The sequence below is a fragment of the Melozone crissalis genome, unplaced genomic scaffold, assembly GCF_028551555.1.
Source record: "Melozone crissalis strain CALT ecotype California unplaced genomic scaffold, PUWL_Pcris_2 ptg000013l_1, whole genome shotgun sequence".
In the NCBI taxonomy this organism is placed as follows: Eukaryota; Metazoa; Chordata; class Aves; order Passeriformes; family Passerellidae; genus Melozone; species Melozone crissalis.
This window is the reverse complement of record NW_026535791.1, coordinates 49594947-49614309: the sequence shown is the minus strand read 5'-3', so window position 1 is coordinate 49614309 and position 19363 is coordinate 49594947. Positions and strand designations below refer to the sequence as shown.

General features: G+C 41.8%; 1 protein-coding gene across 1 annotated transcript; it reads left to right on the top strand.

Annotated features, from left to right (window-relative positions):
- The first annotated feature begins 235 nt into the window (after positions 1-235).
- Positions 236-19060, top strand: LAMP1 (lysosomal associated membrane protein 1). Its single transcript, XM_054272101.1, has 9 exons — positions 236-332; positions 9055-9170; positions 10864-11077; positions 11182-11343; positions 14384-14601; positions 16001-16123; positions 16998-17067; positions 17268-17438; positions 18053-19060. The coding sequence occupies exons 1-9, from the start codon at positions 296-298 to the stop codon at positions 18190-18192; spliced, it is 1251 nt and encodes a 416-aa protein (XP_054128076.1). The 5' UTR covers positions 236-295; the 3' UTR covers positions 18193-19060.
- The last annotated feature ends 303 nt before the right edge of the window (positions 19061-19363 follow it).

The window sequence follows — 19363 nt, the reverse complement described above, 5'->3', positions numbered from 1 at the left end:
TAGCTGCAGTGTCACAAGCCCACCCTGGAGCAGCCCAGCGGCACTGCCGGCCCCGAGCCCGCTCCCCTCGTACAGCCCCGCTCTCGCGAGAACTCCCCCTCGCGAGATCCCCCCCGCCCTCACCGCCGCTGCCGAGCCCAGGCCGGGTCACGTGACGGGCCCCGCCTCCGTGACGTCAGCGGTCACATGACCGGCCGGGGCCGTCGCCAGAGCGCCCCGAGCGCGGAGCCGCCGCCGCCCCGCGCCCGCCCTCGCTCCGAGCCCGCTCCCGCCGCGCCCGTCCCTGCACCCCGACATGGCCCGGGGGCTGCTGGCGGCGGCCGCCCTGCTCGGTAAGGGGGGACGCGGGCGGCCTGTGCGATCGCCGGGGTGGCGGGGGCGGGTCGCCGCGGCCTGAGGGGCCCCGGGGCCGGCGGCGCTGGACGCCGCACCTGTAACCGGAGACCCGGCCGCTCCCGCTGCTGTCGGCCTGCCCGGGCGCTGACTGAGCCGCGGGGCTCAGCGCTCTTGGGGGCCATCCCCCGCGCCGGGCCCCTGTGGCGCCCGGGAGCCTCCGAGGCGATGAGGGACGGGAGGCGGCGGCGGCCGCGCCGAGCCGCGTTGGGGCCCGGGAGCGCCGGGCTGGGCACCTGCGCTGGGTGCGGGGACTGCGCTCGGGAAGGACCTGGAAACGCGCCTGGAGCACGAGGCACGGAGGCGCGGGGGTACTGATGTCATTGCTAGGAAGCAGCGCTGTTCTATAGCATAGGTAGTGCTCCGGTGCTTAATGGCTTTCCTCCTGCCCGGTCTTGAGTAAAATATGGAACACGACTGGAATAGAGAGATGTCAGTGCCGTGATGAGAAGGTTTGTTAGGTCAGCGAGGCTGTTTAACGAGGAAGTGTGTGTCTTGCTTGTTTTCTGATAACTACCTTGCTTTTGGTTTCTTGTCTTGAAAGCCACATCACACAACGCTAGCAGGTTTCTGAGCTGTGGCTTTGGCAGCAAAGAAACTTGTTCAGCAGCTGGCCAAAATATTTCCTAAATAGAGTAGCAGTTGAGAATGCTTATCTGCCATCATTTTTGAGCCGGGACAGTCCCTGTGACTCCTGTAACGCCTCTTTGGTAGTAAATATCGTTATCGCCATTGACCGGACTTCAGTCTCACTGAGCCCATGAGGTGCCGCTCGCAAAGGGCAGTGAGCAGTTCACATATCCAGCCCTCGTGAGCCAGTGCAGCAAGCACAGTGATTTACAGTGCTCCTGCTTTTTAGGGCTGCCGGCTGAAGTGTTGTTGAACTGGTGTCGTAGTGGGAGTTACTTGAATAGTTTGTTTGATATAGTTATGGCTTAAATGAAGAATTGTGTTATGGTTTGCTTTCAAATCAGATTTTGTGATTTTAATGTGGTACCACAGTTAATACTTTTGGCCATTGCAGTAGTCTTCCTCTGCTTAATTGGCAGTTAAAAACATCATTTGGTGCACCATCTTTGTCGCTTTCTGGCATGTGACATGTGTTAGGTTTCTGCAACTGAGGCAACAGAATAGTTTGTTTTACCACAGATTTATTTATTTTTGATTTTTTTTTAATTTTATTTACTGATAGTCAGGACTTTGTACCAGTGTCTACTAGCTTGGTAGCTGGGTGTTTCTGCATAACTTTATACTACAATCTTGGGGGAAGGTCTTGTGGTGCAGATTGAGACCCCTTTCTTTCTAGAGTGTGGGGTTTGGGTTGTGGGTGAGGGGAGAAGAATAAGAGAGAAAGATAATATATGAGCTGAAGTCTTCAGATATTTTAGCTCATTTGCAGCCTTTTAATCATCTGAGTTAACACTGGTTAGGATAAGGTCGTGATCACAGGAGACTGAAAGATTATTATGGGTGGGGCAGATGTGAAAACTTGTTTGGTGATGCCTTGACTTCAGGACAGCAGAATTTTTTTCCCCACCTGAATACCTCCCCATACCTCACTTAGTGTTTCAGTTTTCTCTTTAGATTGAGCAGCAAGCACTGAGCTGAATGTTCCATGTGTCAGCATTGAGCATTTTGTAATCAATTTCCTCACTACCATCAAATATACATATGGAATTAAGAAAACATTTAGGTAGCATATGGTACATGCAGGGAAAGGGGGCTGTGGGAAATGGAAGTACCTCCCCTAAACCTAGCTGCTGCTTTTTGAAGCCCTGGGTGAGATGGTGCTCGTCTGTTGTGGAGCACGATGAGTCAGTTGGGTTGTGTGCCAAAGCCAGCAGAGCTGCTCCTGCTCTCTGGGATCTGGAGCACCCCTGCATTGTTTCATTACTGAAACACAGACACATTGCAGAACACTTTCCTCTAGATTTAAGGTTAGAATCAGACATGTGTAGTGAATAAGTAATGAAGTGTTTGAGAATTGCAGAAGGGAAAATTAGTTTTTCAGAATAGTGTGATGACATTTCAGAGTCGCTGACGTATAATCCACATGTTTCTATTGTGCAACTCTAGTCCAAAGAGGAATTTTAAACCTTACTACCCATGCAGAGATAGTTGAGAAACTTGATAATAAATTCCAGCCAGTGAGAAATCTGGTGCAGAATTGGGTTTTTTTCAGGTTTGGCATTATTGGGTGTTTGCAACTGAGACTAGCATAACTTGGTTTTCACAAAATCTAACTGCTTTAATGTTGAGCAACTTTGGAAATATTGTTTTACCAAGTGCTGTCCTTGACATAGTGTTTGCTTGATAGCTGCTTGGAGTGTATGGGCAGAGTCTCTAAGGAGCTGAATTAGCGTGCCAGTCATCATGTGATAGGTTACTTGGCAGATGACAGAGTCAAGAATTGCCTCTAAGTACAGAGGAACCTGACTCAAAGATTGATACTCTGTTGCAACATTAACTGCTGTTATCTCTGATAAGCCTTTGTAGGTCTCAAAGATAAACTTTTATTTCTAGCAAAAGGCACACCTTGCTTTTGCTGGTTTCAGCTTCCACAGTTTGTCTTTGCTCTCAACTCAGCCGTGATTGTTTGGAAATTCCTTGAGAAAGCTTGGTGCTGAAATGGATTTCTTGGTATGTGTTCTCTTAAGCTTGGCAGAAGACACTTTTGGGCATGTAAGTGGTGGGAATTACAGCAGCTATTTGAACAATCCCTTGCATTATCTTGATTCTACATTACATACTTTTAAATGTACCTAATGTTTTGGTAAATCAGGATTCCACAGTTTTTGGGCATCTGACTTCAAGACTGACTGGTGTCCCTTTCAGTTTCAGTATAACAGTTTCTAAACCTCCTCTGTCCCTTGACAGCACCACTGACTATCAGAACTACTTTTTCTACTGTTAATTTCAAATATGAGAGTCTTAGGTGCACCCTGGCATTAAGAGTACAGAGTTTAAATGTGCTTCAGCTCTGTGGGTACTTTTTCCTTCCCCAGTGTTCAGCCTTGAGCACAGTAGTTCACAGTTAATACGTTTGGTTTTCTTGTATTAAACTTCTGATGGCATCTGTTTTCTTAACAAGAATTCACTCTGTATGATATGGGAACACCTGTATTCTTACTTTCCTTGGCAGGGTTAAGATCTACTCTGTAGGACTAGGAGGGTGGTTTTACTCAGGCAGTTAGTTTATTTCCAATATCTTCTCCTCTGGGGAAGCTTTCTCTTTAAATTGTCACACAGTGCTCCTTTCTTCAAAACATTGTTTGAGGCTGGCAGCTGCCTTGAAGAATGTGTGTTAGTTGTGTGGTGTGATACAGCAGCACTACCCAGAGCCAGTGCAAAATGGACTTGTGTGAATGCTGAAAAGGGTCTGGCCAGGGGAGTTCAGCTCTCCCAGTGCACTCATGCAATCACTTGCTGTAGAGCTATCCCAAGACTTCCTTCCTTTAGATAGGAAGCCATAAAGAAGTTTCACGTGACTAAACTTGAGAGAGTTGTGCAATTCTCTGGTCAAATGGCAAGTGTATGGCTGTTAGATTGCTTTTCCTTTCTAATGCTTTTGTGCTTGTGTAATTTGGTTTATAAGGACAGGAATTATTCATCTGCAAACTGAAATGGAAAAACAAAATGTTTGCTGCCTTAATTGAAATCAACAATATCAAAACCATAATCTGAGATGACATGAATTTGTCTCTTGGTTGGCAAGGATGCATATTCTGGGCAGAATCAGGAACTTGGTGTAATCAGGTGCTGCACCTGCTGAAGTGCAGCAAGTTCTCTTATCTCTGAATTAAGCTCTGTTTCCCTTTCCCCACCACTGTGTGGGTATTCAAGTGAGTCCAGCCTTGTCTTCTCCTGCCAGCTTTCCAGGCAGCCAGCATTCAGTCTCATGTGTCTGTTGGTGAAAGGTGAGTATAACTCGTCATTTCATGGAGACCATCTTGCCTCTTGCAAAGTGTTTTCTATGTCAAGCCTGTCACGGGATTTTCCTGCTCTCAGTTGTTCCTGTCTTTCTGTATTATCCCAAGGTGGCACAGGTTATCCTAAGGAAGTGATCTTGACTTGGTCTTCTGATAAAGGACTTGGACCTGGTGTCCCTCTGGGTGTGGTGCATACATTGGAAGACAGAGCATTGTAGGAGAGTGTAACTCCTTGGGGATTTTTCCATTCTATTCTCTGGCATAGATTTAGGAGTTAAAAGTGTTGACTGAAATTACCACTGTTCACAGAATGGCACTGAGATGACAGGATCATTTTGAACCATCAGAATGAGTAATTACCAGGCAGTTTGGTTAACGTGTACAATAGAAAATAAACCTTCTTTAGATAATGACCAGCATTTCTTATCTCCTTGGATTAATGCCCCACAGATAGGGGCACTGTGTTCACTGTGTTTGTCATCAGAACACCTGGGCAAAGGTGCAAGGCAACACATCAGTGTTGCAGCTCAGGTACAGGATGATCATTCAGGGCTGGCATCCCTTACCCCAGGGTGCTGCTGTGCAGCATTTCCAGGTGGGCTGGAGCTGAGGAGAGTCTGTGGCTGTGACCAGGCTGTGGGATACTCTGAGCCCCATGACAGCACATCCCAGGAGCTGGCAGCTCACTGTGCTGCAGCCATGGTTTCCCTCCTGAGCCCTGCAGGCAGGCCCATGCACCAGATACCTGTATGGCTTAAAGTACTGATGATCCAGGATGTGTGCCCAGGTGGGTTTGGATGGCTTGCTGCCCTTTATCCCAAGAGGGAGAACAATGCTAAAGAAGTTTTTACTTATGCAGGAAACTATAGTAATAAACCCCAGATTATACAGAAGTAGCTTTTGGTTTTTCCTTATTGTCAGTGTTTCATGTTTCTAATAGAAATTGGAGGCAAAGTAAATCATTAACTGTAGTAACTGATGTCCTCTTTGCAAGCAGATGGTGTACACAGTTCCCATTAAATATGCTTGGTTTTCTAGCACACAACAGCCATTTGTCTCTCTCCCTTAGTAGGTTTCCATTATATGGGAGAGTAAATCATGGGTAGCTGTGTTTGGCTAACAGGATTTCAGTTATAAAAAAGCTGAAACCTGAAAGCATGTGCTAGATTGTTTTGTTAGCTTTGTAGTGTTCAGCTTTAAACAAACAACTTTATGAGGTGGATTTCTTTAAGATAAATTGTTAGACAATCAAGGAAGTATTTGTTTTGTTTGACTTAGTTATTTTATCTCAGATTGTTAATATACTTTGGGTTTTCTTGAGGTAGATATGTTAGATAAAGAAGGATGCTGGATTTTATTCAAGCAAGATCTTTAGTTGTTGCTTTAACAGTTACCTTAAGTGTTTTCTTGCACATGACTATTTCTTCATTACAAAAATGAAGTATGAAGGGAGAGATTGTCTTATGATTTTCAATTGAAAATATGCTGCTAAAATAAATATTATAAGCAGTCTTTTGTTGGAATTTACTGGAATACAAAGGAAGCATCTGAACCAAGTGAAATTTCTTTGTACAGTTTTAGTAATTCCTTTATTAGATATCCATAATGTAGTGCTTCCAGCCAAATGATAATAAACCTAACAAAACTTACTTTTGGCTATGGAAAGGTCTTGGACTGCTTCATTTAAATCTGAAGTACTGCACTTGCTGTACCACAGATAGTTGTCATAGAGGGCCCTGCAGTTTATTAAGAGGAACATTTAAAGCCTGAAGTTAAGAATCTAGAGGTTGTATCAGTTTTTGTGTTTAACTACAAAGAATGATATTGTTATGAGATGTACAAACAATATTCTCAACTTGTAGATATGCCCTGATAGAATTAAGCAATACATTGTGTAACTTTATTAGAAATATTCCCAGAATGGATTGATTCAACATCAGTTTGCTTTTCTGTAGTCTTGACATTTTGACTGTAGGCTTGTAGTGTTTGTAGGCTGGTGATGATTCATGCATTAATCACTACTTGACACTGAAACTGCTTTTACAAAACTCAACAGCTGCTTTGCTGCGAGCTGTTCCTGTGCCTTAAACTGGCTGGAGCAGACAGTAGGCGGGACCTTCTTTCCTTCCGTGTCTTCATTTGTGCTTCAGCGTTTTTTTCAATTTTTCTTTGCTCCTATGTCCCATACATTTCACTTGTTTTCATCTGCATTCCTTGAGGACCTTGGGAGCAGATGGTGCTGCAGCTCAGTTCTGTCTGCTCACCATACCTGTAGTGTTGCCTTACTTGCAGAGAAACAGCTCTCGCCACTCCAGCAAGGACACTCAGTGTCTCGTGCTGGATGCGTCTGTCTCATCACTGAAACTGCAAATCCAGCAGCTGCTGAATCGTTCTTAAGGAGGACTGGGCTTTTATAGCATTTGTTCCACACTAATGAAATCAGGATTCATGTAATGATATGACTTTACCCTTACAAAAACTAGTAGCTATGTAGGTGTTACTATTTAATGTTCATCCATGCCCCTTACTCTTTATTACTTAAACTTGCTGAGGGTGATTTATCAGCTCTTCATTACCAGAATTTGTCTTCCATTTCATGTTTTCTGGTACCTCAGCATTGTCTGTTGTTCTCTGAATCATTTGTAATGGACAGGTCTGTCATGTTTTCATTTAGGCCAACAACATTTTTCTTGTTTTTCAGTCTTTTCTTTCCCCTGCATTTCTTTTAAAAATTCTTTTTATTTCATTCTTTTACTCAGTTACTTCATTATTTTTAGCTCTAAAATTGCCAAGATTTTACTAGCTATCAGACAAGGGAGTCTGCATGCACACTGAAGGTTTTCATTCTAGCACATTTTTCAGTCATAGTGTTAGTTCTAGGAGCAATGGTTTCTTATTCCCTGCCTCAACTCTTTTCTATGCTGTGCTAGAAATCTTCAGGAGGGTGTAAGCAGCTTGCTTTGGAGAAAAGCAGTGCTTGCATGAAATGTAAACAAGTTCCAGATGTAAATGCAAGTTGAAACTTTCATGTGGGTGAGCATGTTTCTGATACTGCTCTGAATTGCAGTAAATAACATTTCTTTGGGAATATGTGCTCCTTAATGAACGTTTAATGCTGGACATAAAGGCAAAGGTAGGACAGGTTTCGTTTGAAATAAGTTTCCTATGCTGTCTGTTCTTAAGCATTTTCTTTCTTCTGTCTATCTCTGATTTCAAGTCTGGACTCTCAAAAAATAGATAAAGTTGAATGGATTCCAGCTTTGCCCTCCTTGGTGCTGGGAGAGGATGTGATGTTGCTAAGGGGAAGGCGACAAGGGAAAATGCTTGCTGGGTGCCAGAGAAATAGTTTCCAATGTGTTCCTGCAACTGATGTGCCTTCTGCTGAAGTCCAGCTGACCAAAGTCCAATTTTTCCTAATAATTGTCTTTGTACAATTGTACACACCATAGTTTCCAAGTGAAAAGTTGTAAGATTTGTTTTTGGAAAACTTCTCAGGGAGGGAAGCTAGCTAATGGATAATCCCTCATCTGGATCTCTTTGCTGTTATCAGCAGTTGAATGGATTAGCATGTTTGACTCCTTAAAGCTTATTTGCTTGTGATAATGGCTTATGTCTTGCAGCTGTTTTTTTATCAGGTTTTCTGCAAGACTGAAGTTGTTGCAAGTGCAAACTGATAAAGTGCTAGCATGAGGATGGTTCACACATTTGCAGCGAGGTTCACTTGTGAGGGGCGGTGGTGACAAATTGAGAATCTGAAAAATAAAAGATTCTAAAAGAAAGAACTGGTCAGGTGCAGGAGCACTGTCAGGTATCCCTTGCCACCAATGAAGGAGGAGATAACCAGCTCTCCAGCTGTTTCCAGCCTGCCCCAGTGTGTCCCCTGTGTGGAGCTTTGTTGGCAGTGGGCACTCTCCCACTGGTGCCAGTCCATGCTGCCATCAGAAGGATGGCTGCCTGCTCCCCTTGTTGTGTGTCCTTGTTAAGTCAGTGCTTTGGGCAGCTGTACCCAGTGTGCTCTGAGCATAGAGGCTGCAATGGAACAAGGTCCAGAAAGGCTTTTCTCTGCTCTTCTCAGCAGCTCAGTCTGAGTTTAGCTTAAACCAGTCAGGAAAACATAACCTCACTGTGTGTCAAGGTCTTGGCCTCCTTCTCTAAAGTGTGGAGAGTGTGAGGATGGTAGAGAAGTTCTCCTGGCAAGGGTAGCATGCTCTATCGTGCTATTTTTGGCAGTGCCTTCAAAACATCTGCAGTCCATCCAGGCTTTCTAAATGCTGCATTGAGTGCATGTGCAGCTGAGTGCCCTGGTACAGCAGGAGTGAAGGCTGCATGCTGTGCTGTGGGGGCAAGGCAGAGTGTTGGAGGCATGCAGGATCAAATAAGCTAAACCAGGTCTGGCTGAAGATGGTGAAATGGTTGCTGTGTGCAGAGAGCACTGAAGCTGCCTTGAACACTGTGACTGCTGTTTATTGCATATCTTTCTTATCTCTTAGGAACCAGAATGTCAACAGTTTTGGGGTGAGTGGCTTTGCAGTTTTATAAATGAGATGTTTAATTTGCCTTCTGTTTGTTAGTGATGTTGAAGTTAATCTAGAGAGTGTTAATGCCCAAGTTTCCAAACTCAACTCATGCTTAAGTTTTACTCCTAAAATGTACAGTTGTACATATTTGTCTCTTTGAGATTAAAAATGCAAATTTATGTGACACCAGGTTAACTACTTTTTATTTTCATCAGGCTTTTTACAGGCTTCCTCTTCATTTGAAGTGAAAGATTCAAGTGGTAAGGTCTGCATAATTGCTGATTTGACAGTAGCCTTCTCAGTGGAATACAGAGTTGGTGTGCAAAAAGAGGTAAGGGCAGTGAGTATCTGACTGCTTCTCATTTATTAGTCTTTTTACTGTTTATAAAATATGTGGTATCTTTGCACGTGTGCAGTATTTAAACTTTCTCTGAGTATCTTTGCATGAAAATCTGCTTCAACAAAGATTTTTGCTCTCCCAGTCATGTTGCATCAGCTTTTCTTTATTACCGATGCTGCTTCTAATTAAACAGCAAGGTTGAGGCTGCCTGAAAGAAACACAAACAAAACATGTGCAATTACTTTTGTGACTGAATTTCCACACCTGTCTTGTTGATAAAGAAAATGGCTTTCACTGGAACTGTAAAGGCAAAAACATTACAAGTTCTCTTACGGTAACTTGCTCACATTCAACGTGGATTAAATCTGAACTGAAACATAGCTTTTAAACTTTTTAAACTCTGGAAATCTGTGACCTTCTTACTTGGCAAATCTCTAGATTTCAGTGTATCTACAGACTAGTGCAATGCTTACAAATTGTTCATATTAACAGCAAAAGCTTGTTACTGAAAAACTACAAACTTACCTTAACAAATATGTTTTGGGGTTTTTTGTATCTTCACTACTGAATAGGAATTGGGAATTATTTATAGTCTTATTGCAGTTTTGTGTTGTTGATTTTTTTCCAGCCATCAGTGTAATACAAGGTAAAAAAAAATCCTACTACTTTACCAGTGGTGCACTTGCTCTGTGTGATTTGAACTGAGCCTTATATTGTATAATCCATGTTTTCAGTGGTGCTGATGGTCTGAAATCCTGCTGATACTGGTATATGTGTTCAGAGCTGACTTCTTTCATAACATACTTTTGTCTGTTTCTTTTTGTAAGCAGTAGGCTCAGAACTTCAAAGTAAATGTTGTGTTGGTCTTTAGATACCAATTTCTTCATAATGTGTAATAAACTCAAAGTGTTACAGCCAAGCTACGTAGGATGTACCATTCACTTTTTGTACTTGCTCAGTTGTACTACAAGAAGCAGAGCTTAAATTCTCCCATTTTTCACATGTCCAGAGTTTGCCAGATTTGATTCTTGTAGTACAGAAGTACCTGCAAATTCTTATTGCTGCTTTAGAAGGAAGAAAAGTCTTAGAGGTGCTGTGAGTATGTACTGTTTAGTGCTCCAGTTTCAGAGAGCAGGATTCTCAAACTTCAATGCCAGTAGCACGCTGCTTGCTGTATACTGGTATATAAGTGTCATAGACATCTTCTATGAAAAATCTTTTCTTCAGGATTTTTCCTCCTGAGAAACTGGGAGGCTTCAGGAACAAAATGTAAACAATTATCTGCTGCTGTGGAATGTAACAAGTGGATTTGTGATTAGTCTCATGCAGTTGTTTCTAATTAGTGACTAATCACAGCCCAGCTGGCTTGGACAGAGAGTCCAAGCCACAAGCCTTTGTTATCATTCTTTCTTTTTCTATTCTTAGCTAGCCTTCTGATGAAATCTTTTCTTCTATTCTTTTAGTATAGTTTTAATATAATATATATCATAAAATAATAAATCAGCCTTCTGAAACATGGAGTCAGATCCTCATCTCTTCCCTTATCCTCGGACCCCTGTGAACACTGTCACATATAAGTAGACATCTTATATGTTAATGTCTGCTGTATGTTTGTAACAGTTTCACAGGATATTTAAGAAGCCATGAGGAAAAGCTTACATGTGTTTTATTTTCTACCCCACAGTTTGTACACTTTTTTCTTCCACAAAATGCTTCAGTAGACTCACAGAGCTCATGTGGTAAAGATAATGCATCTCATCCAGTTCTGGTATTGGATTTTGGAGCAGGACATTCGTTAAGCCTGAATTTCTCAGAATCTGCAGACAAGTACCAAGTTGAAGAGTTAGTTTTCCACTACAATCTGTCAGATGCAACTTTATTCCCAAATTCAAGTACAGGTAAAATAAAAACTTACTGTTGTTACTGCAAAACCCTTCCAGATATAATGCTAAGTCCTTTCTTTGAATACTGGTACATACTAATGCAATGTATTTTTTTACAGTGGGCATGAAGACTGTGTCACATAAAAGTATCATTCAGGCACACATGGGCACAAAATACAGATGCATCAACTCCAAGCACATCAATATGAAGAATGCCAATGTTACTTTTAGCAATGTCACTTTGGAAGCCTATCTCACAAATGGCACTTTCAGTGTGAACAGTAAGTATCTTGTAACAGAAAATGAACTTGATGAGCTAATATTTCAAATAATAGGTTATTTCTTTGTAAGTCCTGACTAATCATATTTAAGGTGAGTACTGGATCTAAAACTCTGACAACAGCATCTTTTGAAATGAATGGACTTGCCTCAGGTTTTCTCTGTAGGATGTCAGAGTCTGTGGCTAGGGGATAGTGCCCTGGGTTCCCATGGGTATTGTACTGGGCTCTTCATGAGTATGGGTGTTAACACATGCTGCAGTAGGTTGAGTGGGCACAGGGCCAAAATCCTGGTTTAAGAAGTATCTGATAACTTCCAAGCATTATGGCCTCTACCAGAGTAATTTGAACTAGTTACTCTGTGCTCTGGGGAAAATTAGTGAAATAATGGCAGACAGTAGAGAGTTGGTCTGTAGAGAGCAGAAACATACATCTTCCTACAGGAGGTTTTATGTCAGCTGTAAAAGTCAGGTTTTTCTCCTTCAGAGGCAACCACTAAGGTTTTTATCCTGATTTTTTGTATTGAAAAGTAGTGTGGAATTTTACTTCAAATTATTAAAGGCCAATTACTTCCTGGTGTGTTCATGTCCTTACTTTTGTGGCAGCAGTCTTCAAACACAGAAGAGCTGTATAAACTGATTACCCATACTGTCTTAAGGAGTGATAAGTCTTTACCCTGCTTTTAGAATCTTCATTTTCCCTGGGATGTAGAACTTTCCTTCAGCTGTTCGTCCCATTTATGCACCTGCTGAGCTGAAACTTAACACTAAAAATTAGGGTAGCCAGTGCTAGCATGGAATGGTTACAATGAACAAGTGCCTTCTACTGGAGTATCTCCACCTTGTCCCATTTCTGTGAAAAATACCTTGCCTGATGCATGATAATAGTGGCATTGACTTCTTTTATGGCTGCTTCACATGACTGGCTCAGATTTGTATGTACCATTCCCTTGGTCAAACTTTTCCATTCAGTGAACTACTTTGCAGTAAAGATGTGTACCTACATTTATGCTTTAAAAAACCCACACCAAACCCTGATTTCTATTTCTGGAGTCTTCAGAACTATTTTTTTTTAAAATTATGGAACTTTGATCTGATTGTTTTAGCAGTTAAGTATGATAAGTGATTGTTTATCAGCAGGTTTAACATAAGATATGATACTGTGAAAAGCTGATTTTTGCTTCTGCAAAACTTCAGTGAAATCTCCCTACTGTGTAATACTTTTCTTTTTAAGACATTAAGATCTTCTTTTATATAATCCTCAGGTTCCATTCTTGTAGGCTTGTGCCTTCCCCTGTCCCTTAGGCAGCTAGTTATTGATAAACTTCAGATCTGGAATTTTTCCTTAATGTTTTTCTTTTCTCTGCAAATCTTTAATGAAAGGATATTTCTGGGTGATTGGCACAAGGCTCACTGAAGGGAAGAAGGATCAATATTCAGTGCATCTGCATAACTGGAAATTGTGACTCTGTCAGTGTACTAGAAGTTAGTGACTGAGGGGATGGTAGTGGTTATCTGCAGCTCTGAAAGGACACTTCCTTTTCCTCTGTGTTGGTAGTTTTGCCAGCTGCTTTCCTCTAACTGTCAATAAAAGACATAAGGATTTGTCTCATCTTTTGTTCTGTCCTGAAGAGCTACTAGAAACTGCTCTAAATCAGTTCAATAAAAATAATGTATCAAAACTCCAACTAGGCCAAACTTCCATTCAATGTGATTTTGTTGTTTCCATCTGTGCCAAGTTAAAGAAGAGCCTCTGTGTGTCGAGGTCTTGCAGATAGAGGGTAGTTCTCCTTTGAAGTGCCCAGAAAGATGCTTTTTGGTTTGTTAGGAAATGATTTTGGGATCAGACCAGTATCAGTCTATAAAATACAGGATCACTCCTTCTTCATCCACCTTCATTCTGCTCTTGGACTTTCCAGGAGTGGAGTAGAAATAGGAAAGCATGCTATGTTGGAGTGTGTGTGACTTCAGACACTGTGATTAGAGTTCTTCTCTCTGAGCCATAATCAAAAATTAAGCTGCTTAAAATGTTCAAGGCTATTTATTAGTTGTCTTGTATCTGTGAAATATGTATGCATTAAATTTTAGAAGTAGCCCCTTTGAGTGAGAGTTGATTGTTGCTGCAGTTGCCGTTGTCCTTAAAAAGTTGCAAGTTGTTATCCCTGGCATGTGGAGATGACCTTGGCTTGGAACATGGAAGTCTCTACTTTAGTAATGTCTTTGTTATGACCTTTGGTTTTGGCTTAGATGTTCAATGCAGGAACCTTCTTGGCTCCCAGATCAAGTTAAGATCTTGCTGCCACATGTTTCCAAGTATTCTGGCAAATAAATCAGAGTCACTGTTCCCTTGGAAGTTGCTGCTGGACTGGATGAAAAGAGAAAGTGAACTTGCACACCTTCACAGCCTTGTTAACTCCGTGGAGGGTGGCTCCTCATGCAGGACTGAAGGGAGGATGGATGTGAGAGGATACAGCAGAAAACTTGGCATCAGAAGCAGTCTTAGAATCCCCCCCTAAGGACAGAAGAGCCAGAGCAATCTATTAAGGCTACTCTGGTTATTGCCAGAATAATGAGAGTGAGGGGAAGGAGAATACATCTGGGAGACCACTTTGAACAGTGAGCAGGACTCTTCCTCTGCTTCTCCCACACGAGTGCCCAGAGTGTGTGATAGGGATCCCAGCCTGGCTGTGAACAGACAGCAGGAGCACTGGAACAGCAGGACAGCAGGAATGCTGGGTCTGTCAGATTTACCCTGAGCTGATGGCAAAGTGAAATGATGGATGTGAATGAAAGTGGATGTGGTCCCCATGAATTTCAGTAAATTACCAGCAGAGGTGTAATATTCTCATGCCATGCTTTAAAAGGGTCTCAGACTTTGCAACAAGACTTGAGGTAATGCTTTACTGTTGTGTTTCTGAGCTTTTATTATCTTTTGTTAGGAAAAAAGCTACTTGAAATTGTGTTGTCTTTCCCTCGAGGATTAAAAAGGTAGATCATCCACAGCTTCATTTTGTTTGGTAATGAGTGTTTTCCTTTCTCTGCAGAGACAGAATGTGCTGAAGATATGGTCTCTACTACTACTATGGCACCTACAACTCCTAAACAGACTACTGGCCAGGTTCCAACAGCTGGCCCAACACCAACATCATCACCCCCAAATCCCACAGTTGGTAAATACAATGTGACTGGTCCAAATGGAACCTGTGTACTGGCCTACATGGGCTTACAGCTTAATATCACCTATCCAAAAAAAGATGAAAAGGTACATTTTGATTTTTGTTTCTTCAAAACCTTCAGATTTCTTCTTTGGGGAAGAGTTGGTAAATTATTATAAGCTAACCTTTTTCTTTTAGAAGCCCAGGTGTTTGTGTTCATCTATCATTGTCCTCTGTTTGAATTTCTTAACCTGCTCTGGACTAGTGACATTCCAAACACTTGAACTGAAAGTGGTTCTTAAGGATTATTCCATTCACTAAAAGCAGCATTAAACTGGTCTGTTGAATCCAGGAAGTGTTTATATGGTCATTTAAGAGAAGTAGTAAAAATTACCAAGATATGACTAGGGGAATCCTGTTATCAAAGTTGCAATCAAAACAAGATTTTTAAACTGTTAAATACAGAAATTTGGCCAGAGGTATAGAAAGAATGAATGACTAGTACAAGGGAAAATTACTACTGTAAAACTGGACAGGCTTCTGACTTAATTACCCTCCAGCCAGCACTGAAGACATTTGGGTTTGACTTTGATGCTTAAAAGCTACACAACATCTGATTTTAATAGTATTTTTTAAAAAGAGAGAAAAAATACAAGGTATATGTAAGATCCAGCCCTCGCACAAATTCTTTCCCTCCACTGTTGGCGCAGAGCCTGGCTTGCCAGCCCTATGGACAAACCCAGAGTCCTAAAAGGACAGTTGAATGCCCCCAACAGGAAACAGTGCTACTGCATTTATTTATGATGTTGATGACTGAAAGGTAAAATCATGATCACTTATAGGTGGTGTGTGGCTGTGCAGTGGCTTGTTGTGATGGTAACTGTGTTTTAGCCACCTTAATTGTGTGAAATTCCCTGAATCTGGTGTTCTGCTTCTGGTGGATTCCTAGTGTAATGACCAGTGAGGAGGTGGCAGGTAGGTTTTCTGGTCACATGAGGATCAGCTAAGAGCTACTGAAAGGGTTTCTATTTAATTGTTTGACAAGTGGCATTTAACCCACAGCCTTCTGCAGATGCAAGACAGTATAAAATCATGAACCATGGACAAAAGTAAAACATTTTGAACTGAAATGACATGCAAGATGATTTGCTGACTGGTGGTCCCCTTAATTGCTTCTACCTTATGTCAAAGCAATATTTTATAGCATCTTGCCCTCTGTGTGGTGTGGTTGTTCTTGTTTTTTCTTACGCCACAAGGACCCAAGCAGTTTGTGTGGAGAAAGCAGTTGGGTTCTTGCCTGCAGCCAGTCAGGGCTGCAGAAAGCTTTGTTGGATGTGCCCTTTGTTAGTTGTGTGCCAGCTTTAGTTGTGGGTCTGCCCTGGGGTCTGGAGCACAGGGCAAACACAACCCTGTAGGCACCACACACAAGGCAGCCACACCTCAGCTGAGTGTAAGGTGTTGTGCTCAGTCCCTTCAAGTGTCATAATTGCTCCTCTTCTCTCACAGATGGGTTTGGAGTTGCTGAATTTCGTACCACATAATACAACTTCTTCTGGGAGATGTGACAATACATCTGCCTTGTTGAACCTGACTTTTGAGAAAACGAGGGTTATCTTCCAGTTTGCCTTGGTAAGAATCTTTGCACCAAGGGTCTGCAGCACTTTCCATGTGGGAAAACTAACTGGGGCAAGGGCAAGAGAAAAAAAGACAGCAACAAAGAGAGTAACTAGTTCTTTGGTTTTAATACTAGGATTTAGTAGGTTTTATGCATGGTTACCATTGTGTGAAAAGAATGTGTTTGTGTATATATGCACACGTACACAGAAAAGTATTTTGTTTGGAGTGGGAACTTCCTTGAAGATTGTGTTGCTTACTCTTTAAGGCTTCTTGCTGAAACTGGGAGCAGCCTGTGACAAGTGGGCATCTAATCTAATTTTAAGCCTGGAGCTGGGTTTAAGTTCTCATTAATATTCTGTGTACAGCCCAAAGGCCAAGTGTGCTTGTCTTCTGGTCTCCTGTGATGGTTGGGAATGCTGTTTCCCACAGCCCTGCCCCAGGTGCTGTATTGAGCTGCATACCTTTGAGGACTGAATCCACTGTTTGTCAGAGCTTCATGTTCCTTTTTATGCTGATCATGTTGAGCTGTTGCTATTAAATGACTCCACAGCTCTGTGGGGTACCAGGTTCACTGCAAGTAGGCTGCTTAAGCAATGGGTGGGACTATGCCTGCAATGTGGAATTCAACAGTTTAGGGGTGTCAGGGCCTCCTTTCTCTGTCTCTTTGCCCTCTCACAAAATAATCTTCCTTAAGGTGCATACATTCTGTAGCTTTTCTCTCCTAAAGTCCAACTAAACACCTCCTCTGGATGCTAATCCCATTTGTGGTCTACGTTTTAAAAACCTTTCTCAAAATGCATGCAGATTGGAACTTGAACAGCTTATTTTGTTCATCATCATCCTAAATGACAACTACTGATTTGTTGGTTTTTGTGTTTTTTTTAAGAATGCAAGTGCTGAAAAATTCTTCCTGCAAGGTGTGAGTGTAAGCACAACCCTGCCTTCTGAAGCAAAAAGTAAGGACTTCTAAAAAATCTACTGTGACTACTTCTTTAAATGTTAAGGGTAGCCTGCATTAAATAATGTATGAGAAATGTTAGGGATGAATGTATCAAATTGTGGCTCTATGAGCTTATAGCTCCTGCTCTTCAGATTTATATAATTAATTGAGTTTCTCTTAATAAGATTTTTATTAATAAGAGTTTCTCTTACACAGATCCAAAATTTGAAGCATCAAACAACAGTATGAGTGAGCTGAGAGCTTCAGTAGGGAACTCCTACAAGTGCAGCTCTGAGGAGAATCTGCAGGTCTCGGACCAAGCCCTTCTCAATGTGTTTAATGTTCAGGTCCAGATTTTCAAGATTGATGGAGACAAATTTGGGCCAGGTAAGAGGTTTGCATTTGGCAGCCCCTGTCAAATATCCAAGATTTGTGAAGTATACTTAGATATAAATACAACATTCTGTAGTCAAATGTCAGCTTGTGGGTGCTATGCTTAGCCTCTGCATGCCCCACTAGAGATGATGTGGGGGCTGATTAAGATGTCCAAGTTGAGGCTAGTGGGAGAAGTATGTAAAAAGCTGTGAAACAACTTGGACTTGTTCCTGATGGTCCACAGAAGAGTTAAGGAAGGGGCTACCTTTCCCTCCAAACTGTGTGCAGACAGTTGTGTGAAAGGGCAAACCTGTCCCCTGTGACTATGATGAAAGCAAAATAACTGTGGGAAGGGTCATGTGGATATTTATGATGGCTAAATTTGTGTATAACTAACAGCTCTTGAGGAGGAAACAATCAGTATAATCTCCATATTGTGTATACAGCTGGTGCTAGAAAGACTTCATGCTGAATGATCATAGTTAGTGGACCTGGCTTCCTTTTCACTGTTGACAAGCTAGCTGGGCCAGTTTTATTGACGTGCTGAGAGCAGAATGCTGAAGTTCTGCATGTAGCCATCTGTTGGTGCACTGGTACCTAACATGGATCTTTTTCTCTCTCTTCAGTGGAAGAATGTCAACTGGATGAAAATAACATGCTGATCCCTATAATAGTTGGTGCAGCCCTTGCTGGTCTTGTTCTAATTGTCTTGATTGCTTACCTGATTGGCAGAAAGAGGAGCCATGCTGGATATCAAACAATTTAATTACTTGCACTAAAATCCAGCATAGATGAAAAGCAATTGCAAGAGGCTCGGGGAAAAAATCCCCCTACACTTCCCCTGAACTGGTTGATATTGTAAGGTAACATCTTTTCTTGCAAATTGCTTCTTTAAAGTCTGCTTTATTAAATGTGAAATCATCTTGCAGCATTTAACTATGCACAAAAATAACTTCTGAAGATTCTGGTGTTTAATTTTGCTAACTAGTTTTAATATTTACCCACTTAGAAACAAGCTAAAAGTTTTTAAGGGTGCTTTTTTGGAATTGGCTAAGATTATGTCAGCTACAGATTCCAGAGAGGGATGTTGCTAACTCTGACTCAATTTCAGAACTCTTAACAAAGGGAAAAGGTTCATTATTTGCACCGCTGCCATTGAGCGATGATGTTAAGTATATTGATGATGCATTTGAAAAAATGTTAGTAACAACTGACGAAATTGAAATCTAAAACCTGAACTTCACCTTGTCTCTTAGGTGTGTATTTTTTACTAAGCTTTAAACTCAATGCCTGGCACATGCAGGGTGTGAAAGACGCAATACTCAAACCTTACAGGAACTCTTTATGATTGGACAACTCCCCTGTTTGATATTTTTGATGCTCTGCCAGCTTGTCAGGAGCTGGTACTTTTTTAAAATGGGTGTTATTTTTATTTACTTTTTTTTGTAAAGTTATTTCAGTCTGTTCTGTTGGAAGGTTTTGAGAGATCCTGTTACTGCACATGTGTACAATATAGATCTCAATCTGCTGATTCTCTTGCTTTAAACTTGGCTGGGGGGTTGTACACTTTAAGGATCAGTTCTTATGTATGCATTGCCTGTAACAATGCTAATAAAGACACTTTTTTTTCTGTATTTCTTAGTATTGCTGATCACTCTTAAAACTATTTGTTGAGGGCTGAAGTCATGGTTTGGCAATACTTGGGAAGCTTGAGACAATCATTAGTGTGGAGTTAAACAAGTGCTTAAGTTTTTTCTTTGTGGCACAAAGGAAAACCTTAATCTGTGAGTGTGTGTTGGAATCAGGTTCGCTTTGCTCTTTGTGTTTGGAAACAAGGAAAGCTATGTGTTGGTAACCTGAGACCTGGAGGAGTTAACTCTAAAGTGTCACTTCTGAGACATGTCTCTATACTGGTCTGCCTGCCTGAGCCTCACTTT

What these genes read in the sequence shown, in the direction of transcription:
- LAMP1 (XM_054272101.1), top strand. Translation starts at nt 296, where the DNA reads ATGGCCCGGGGGCTGCTGGCGGCGGCCGCCCTGCTCG. An exon ending in GAGTTGGTGTGCAAAAAGAG is followed by an intron (nt 9,171 to 10,863) that starts GTAAGGGCAGTG and finishes TCTACCCCACAG; the next exon opens with TTTGTACACTTTTTTCTTCC. An exon ending in CCTGCCTTCTGAAGCAAAAA is followed by an intron (nt 17,068 to 17,267) that starts GTAAGGACTTCT and finishes TCTCTTACACAG; the next exon opens with ATCCAAAATTTGAAGCATCA.